Source organism: Psammomys obesus, unplaced genomic scaffold (genome assembly GCF_907164565.1).
Source record: "Psammomys obesus unplaced genomic scaffold, mPsaObe1.curated_primary_1811, whole genome shotgun sequence".
NCBI lineage: Eukaryota > Metazoa > Chordata > Mammalia > Rodentia > Muridae > Psammomys > Psammomys obesus.
Window position 1 is genome coordinate 1,377 of NW_026590573.1, and position 5,649 is coordinate 7,025.

A 5,649-nucleotide genomic window follows, 5' to 3' on the forward strand; every position below is an offset into this window, starting at 1 on the left:
AAGTTGAGTGAATACAAGCAATACATTAAGGGTTCTTGCTTTCTTCCCGTTCCTTCATCCTGTCCACCAATTTCATGTTCTTTCTCTTCATCTCACTTTCAAAAATAAACAAAAAGAAAACACCCCCGACAACAAAAACTAAACACCCACAAAACAAAACCAAAAGTTCAATTTAACAAAAAATTCCAAAACCAAACAAAACTCATCTAGCAGGAGTTAGAGAAGAAGAAAATTCTGATTAAAAAATATTGTATCAAAAAAAGTATTAATTTAACAGGTAGCAATTGTTACCTCTTTAGAAAGGGAAAATTTCTTTTCTTCAATATAGGGACACAGAGTTTACCAACCATGACATGACTAAGGTAATGCCATCCTGTCCTGGCACCATTTTGTTTCTGCTTAGACATTTCTCAGTCACATCTGCCTTAGCAACACGTTTGGTATTTCCTTCACCCTGACCTTGATCCAGACATAATGACCAAAGTAAATAATATTTATACAAACTAAACATGAATTAAAATAGTTTAAGAAGGCAAAAGTTAAGGTTAAATGTCATATTGTGCCTGAAATAACTGCTATGTACTATTAAAATAAATGTTAAAAAGTTCCTATGACAATGAAAAAAACTAAAGAATGAATTCTGGTTTGTCCTGATAAAGGCACTCAGGCCTTATCACAGATTGATTTATTGACTTTGATATTTTTAATTTATTGCTTTTATTTTGATTAAAATAGAATTACATCATTTTTTACAGATTTTGTTAAATCCCTGAAACCCCTTCTGTGTCCTTATCTCTAGTCTCTGCAATGTTCTCCAATAATAAGTGCAAATCCATGGCCTCTTTTTCTATGATTATTGTTGTTTTACACATATGCACACACACACACACACACACACACACACAATTATGTAAATACAACCTTCTGAGTCTGTTTAGAGCTGGTTCTGTGCACATGATTTCAGTTCTGACCACTTGCTATTGTGTCATTAATCAGGGCTCTTCCCTGGGGATGACCATTTCTGGCTCTAAGCATTACTTAGTTGTCTGTAGTTCCTTGTACAGTTACAGGGCCCCATGTCATTTCTGTAGTAAAAATTTTCCTTAAAACACAGAAAAACATTATAGGAATACATTTTTGTTTTAGTCAGGTGTGCAGATATGCAACTGAGTCATAGCAGGTGACTATGATTTGCCTCATGCTCTAATAGGGGTATGGTTATGCTAGCTGCAGATAGTTTCTGTGAATATCTCAAGTTTGGAACTCTGGGAACTTTTCAGAGGATTTTTAAATGCTAGAGGCCCAAGTAGCAGAGTTGCTGTTGTTGGGTGGTTAGTGGTTGGATGCTGTTTATCAAGTAGTAGTATACAAAGAATCAAGAAAAAGAAGAAGTTAGGTATCCTGATAGAATAGATCAAATTTACCCAAGGAAACTTGACACCCCTAATAAGCAAGAAGTAGTCTAATGATAACATTGCCCACTTTCACCTTTATTGGTTTTTCTCTATAAGAAATGAAGAACACGGGATGGTGAAGAGTAAAGGAGAGAAAAAAAAACCCCAAATGTAGTAATGTCCAGGTACAATTTTTCTTGGCTAGTGGTATCATCATTGTTCAGTACTTGTTGTGCAGACATACTTTTGTGGTGTCAAGGCTATTGCTCCCCCATCATTTCTAGCAGAATTTCTTGCAGCACACTTCCTGGTCTTCTTGTTCTTATACTTTCTTGGTGCCTTGTTTTCTTCAATGTTTTTTGGGCCTTTGTTGTAAGAATCTTGTTGTGGATGTATTTTTCTGGGGGGGGGAAGGGGGTGAAAATCCCATAATCAGTTGTTCTTTTTTTTAACCAGTTGTGATTTTCTGTGATGGTTTTCATCTGCTGACAAGAAAAGCTGTCTTGAAAAGCATGAGAGGTAGTCTTCCATGTCTTGGTCCAAAGTATATGGCATCCTCAATTGAGACTTGCTCTTGATCTCTGAGAGGCAACCTACCACAACAGCAATAGTCAGCATTCTTCCAAGAGCCTCTTGGATCCCTTGATCAACATATTGAAAAAAGGTTTCCAATGCCTGGCACTTGGTTTCCTGTTTGATGATCCTTCTTTTGAGGGGTGTATTGCCAGCCCAAGTGGAATAACTTCATTAAAAATATATATGAAATATAATTCCAGGTCAACATGAAACAATAAATGTCCTTAAGGGTATTTCAAACATTCTCAGTGTCATTTATCTTCTCTCTGTCTTCTTCTTTATTGACCTCTCTGCCATCTTCCACATAAGCCCACCATTATCCCCATTTTCCTCAACGACTAAACTATTCTTGTGGTTCTTTAAATACTAAGCTCCATTCTTTTTAATGTTTTATTTTATTGATTTATTTCTCTCTCTCTCTCTCTCTCTCTCTCTCTCTCTGTGTGTGTGTGTGTTGGGTAGAAGGACACAGGTCTGTGTGAGTATACACAACCTTGTATACATACATGGGTAGATACATCTGTGTGCATGTAAAGCCCAAAAGTTGGTGTCCATGCACTCAAAGGTGGAGTTTCAGGTTTTTACAGAAATGTAACTTATTAAATGTGTCTTTGGACATGAACTTCAGTATTTATCATTAGCAACAAGTACTTTGAACCTCTGAGCTATCTGTCCACCAACCTTAAGCATTATCTTCACTGGGAAGCATTGTCTATCAATTAAATGACAGGAAAGATAAAGCAGTATTTAGAATTTGACCAACTGTCTACCTCAGCACTTAAACCCAGTGTACTCCAAAGCCACATCTCAGAGGCTGTGTCTATGCAGCTTGCAGAGCATCTACCCAAACTCTGGAGTTCTAGAGCAGGAGCACAGCCTTGCCACCCTGTGCTATCCAGGCTGCTGTGGCTCCCATGGTCTCCTGCTTAGCCACAGATAGAAGTCCAGGGCATGGACTCTTGGCAATAAGCAGTGAAATGGGCAGAGAATGTGACTCTGATACCAGAAACTTGTCCCTGAAGTGCATGTTAATCTGCTATTTTTTCTCACAGAAAACTGGAGCTCTTTCAGAGACCTTGTTTGTATTTTCTCTTCTGAGTGCCTTTTGGGTAATTTCCTCCATTGGGATAATGAGAGCAGATCAAGGATGAAGAGCTAGATTCTAAACGGTGATATAGCAGGACACAAGTATTCAACCACAAACCCATGTGGTAACATGATCTTAATGCTTGCAGGTTATATATATCTTAGACATATAATATCCTCAAGTAACAGGGAGCCCTGCCAAGCTTATCAAGAGACTGGTTTCTAAATTAAAATACAGAAAGTTTACAAGTGAGATGGAATATGACAGTAAAATGTTACAAAAACTTCTAGGACATGTAACAAACAGAGTTCTCTGTATGGAGAGAACAGAATACATCCTGTGAGTACAACTTGATGGTAAACTTTTAAAAGCGAGTCAGTTTAAGAGCAGTGGGTTTTTAAATTATTGTAACTCCCCACCCAACTGTGTATGAATGTGTGTGTGTGTGAACCAGTGGTCATCACACGTTATCTCTCGCTATTTTTTTGTCACATTAATTAATTTATTTATTTATTTATTTATTTATTTTTGTAGGAACTCTTACTTAAACTGAAGCTCATCAATGACTGACTAGTAGGACCCCAAGATCCTCCTGTTTATGCTTCCCAGAGCTCAGACTGCAGGGGCCTCCACAGCATCTGGATTCTTTCATGGCTCCTGGAGATCCAGTTGTAGGGACTCACGATGTACAGCAGTCAACTGACACACTGAATATCTTCTTAGCCCCTGAAGACTATTATTTTATTCCTGTTACATTTTGCCAGGGCATAAGCAAATGAGGATCTTCAGGAATGCTGATGGGATGCCCTTTACTGTGTGTTGTAAAACTAGGATTGTAATTGCAGAATTTGGATAGACCCTGTCACTGAACAAAGGAGAAAGTCTATTTCAGAGATCAGTGTTTCACAGGGAAATTCATGGATCTAAGAGAACTTTATATTTTTTATTAAGCTTAAATAGACAATTAGACAACAGATGGAGAGAAGTTAAAATAATACAATGGTCTGCAAGTGAATTACATATCAAACATGGATGATGATGAATTTGACTTTGGTTTCCAAAATTATCTCCCTGAATCACCCATGTGTGCAAAACAACATCCAACTCAGTAGGGATGGATTTTCTCAATCTCCCTTTCAGGCAAGGAAACAAGTAGAGGCTTGTGCTGAGATACCCTTTTCTCTCTGTACATGGAGGTTGTAGCCTGTGATCACACAAAACCACATTTCCTGCCTGAGGCAATGTCAGAAACACAGGAGGTCCACGTGCTCACTGCCTGGCCCTCAGACACTTAACACTGAGCTAAGGCAGAGCTGACACGCTCATACAGAGGGACCTGTGACACATGCCTCCCTGCAGCCTGCTCTGTGTGTTGGTGGCCTTGGCCTTCTCTGGTATGGACGTTTCACATATAGCTGAGGATATTATGAAGGAAGTGATTTACGTGGACATGAGGGGGAAAAGGGATTGGAGAACAGTGAGCAGAAATGTCTTCAGTTAAGTTTGCCTTTGTGTCTTACGAGGCCCTCTTCCAACACTGCTTTTTGTACACAATCACAGGATAAGCTGTTTACTCTTTCCTCTGGTTGTTCTGCAGGATGCAATGTGGCCCAGAAAGTCACTCAGGTCCAGTCAACTACAAGCAGTTACTACGGAGAAGAAATCACCCTGGACTGTTCATATGAGACAAGTTATTACTATTATCATCTCTTTTGGTATAAGCAACTTGTTACTGGAGAGATGATATTCCTTATTCGCCAGAGTTCTTCTTCTTCTATTCAGAATGAGAGGAATGGCCGCTATTCTGTCACCTTGAAGAAATCAGCTAAGTCCTTCAGCCTTGTCATTTCAGCCTCACAGCATGAAGATTTAGGGACATATTTCTGTGCACTCTGGGAGGTGACCCACAGTGTTTGAAGTGACAGCACAAGCTGAACAAAAACTGGAGCTCCTTAAGCACAGCCCATTGCAGGAGTCCAGCTGAGAAGCACACCTGCACATGCTGAACAGGAAGTCTCACTGTGGATGCTTCCTCTGTGGTCTGCATCAGTAGTGTGTTTCTAAGTAAAACCTCATCCTAGGCAATTCAGAGACAGTTATGATAAGAAGTTTTCTTTTAATATTTTGTCTTGAAAGTATTTAGTTAATAAAGTATTTAGTTAAAGTATTTATTTATTCTCTGTGTAGTTCTCACTACACAGAGAAGTTGTGTAGTGTTTTCTACAGTTGGGAATATTGCATCAAAACAATACAAAGTGTTAATTTCTCTTCATATTGGCAACAGCACATACCTGAGAGGAGTTATCTCAAAGAGCAAAGAACATAATTTTCTTGTGAAGTGACACTCAGAGAAGCAGAGCCATCAAGAGTAAAGTGGTCACAGACATCTGATAAGGACTTCATCCATGAAATACTGGAAGCTCCTGAGTCATCCCCACAAATCTTTGTCTCTGCATCTGTTACTGAGCCCGAGGTATTGAAGGTCAGCTAGACCAGCAGTTGGGAAGGACAGTTGCATGAGGGCAGCACATGTATATACTAAAACCTGTGAAAATCCAGTAAAACCCAGAAGGCGATTGATGTCTAGAAGGA

At 39.1% G+C, this 5,649-nt stretch overlaps 1 gene segment (V, D, J or C); it reads left to right on the plus strand.

The window, feature by feature from the left end:
• Positions 1 to 4,402: 4,402 nt before the first annotated feature.
• Positions 4,403 to 4,974, plus strand: LOC129677297 (T cell receptor delta variable 1-like). The segment is given in 2 exon segments: positions 4,403 to 4,451; positions 4,655 to 4,974. Coding segments are annotated over 2 exon segments (369 nt in total).
• Positions 4,975 to 5,649: the final 675 nt, after the last annotated feature.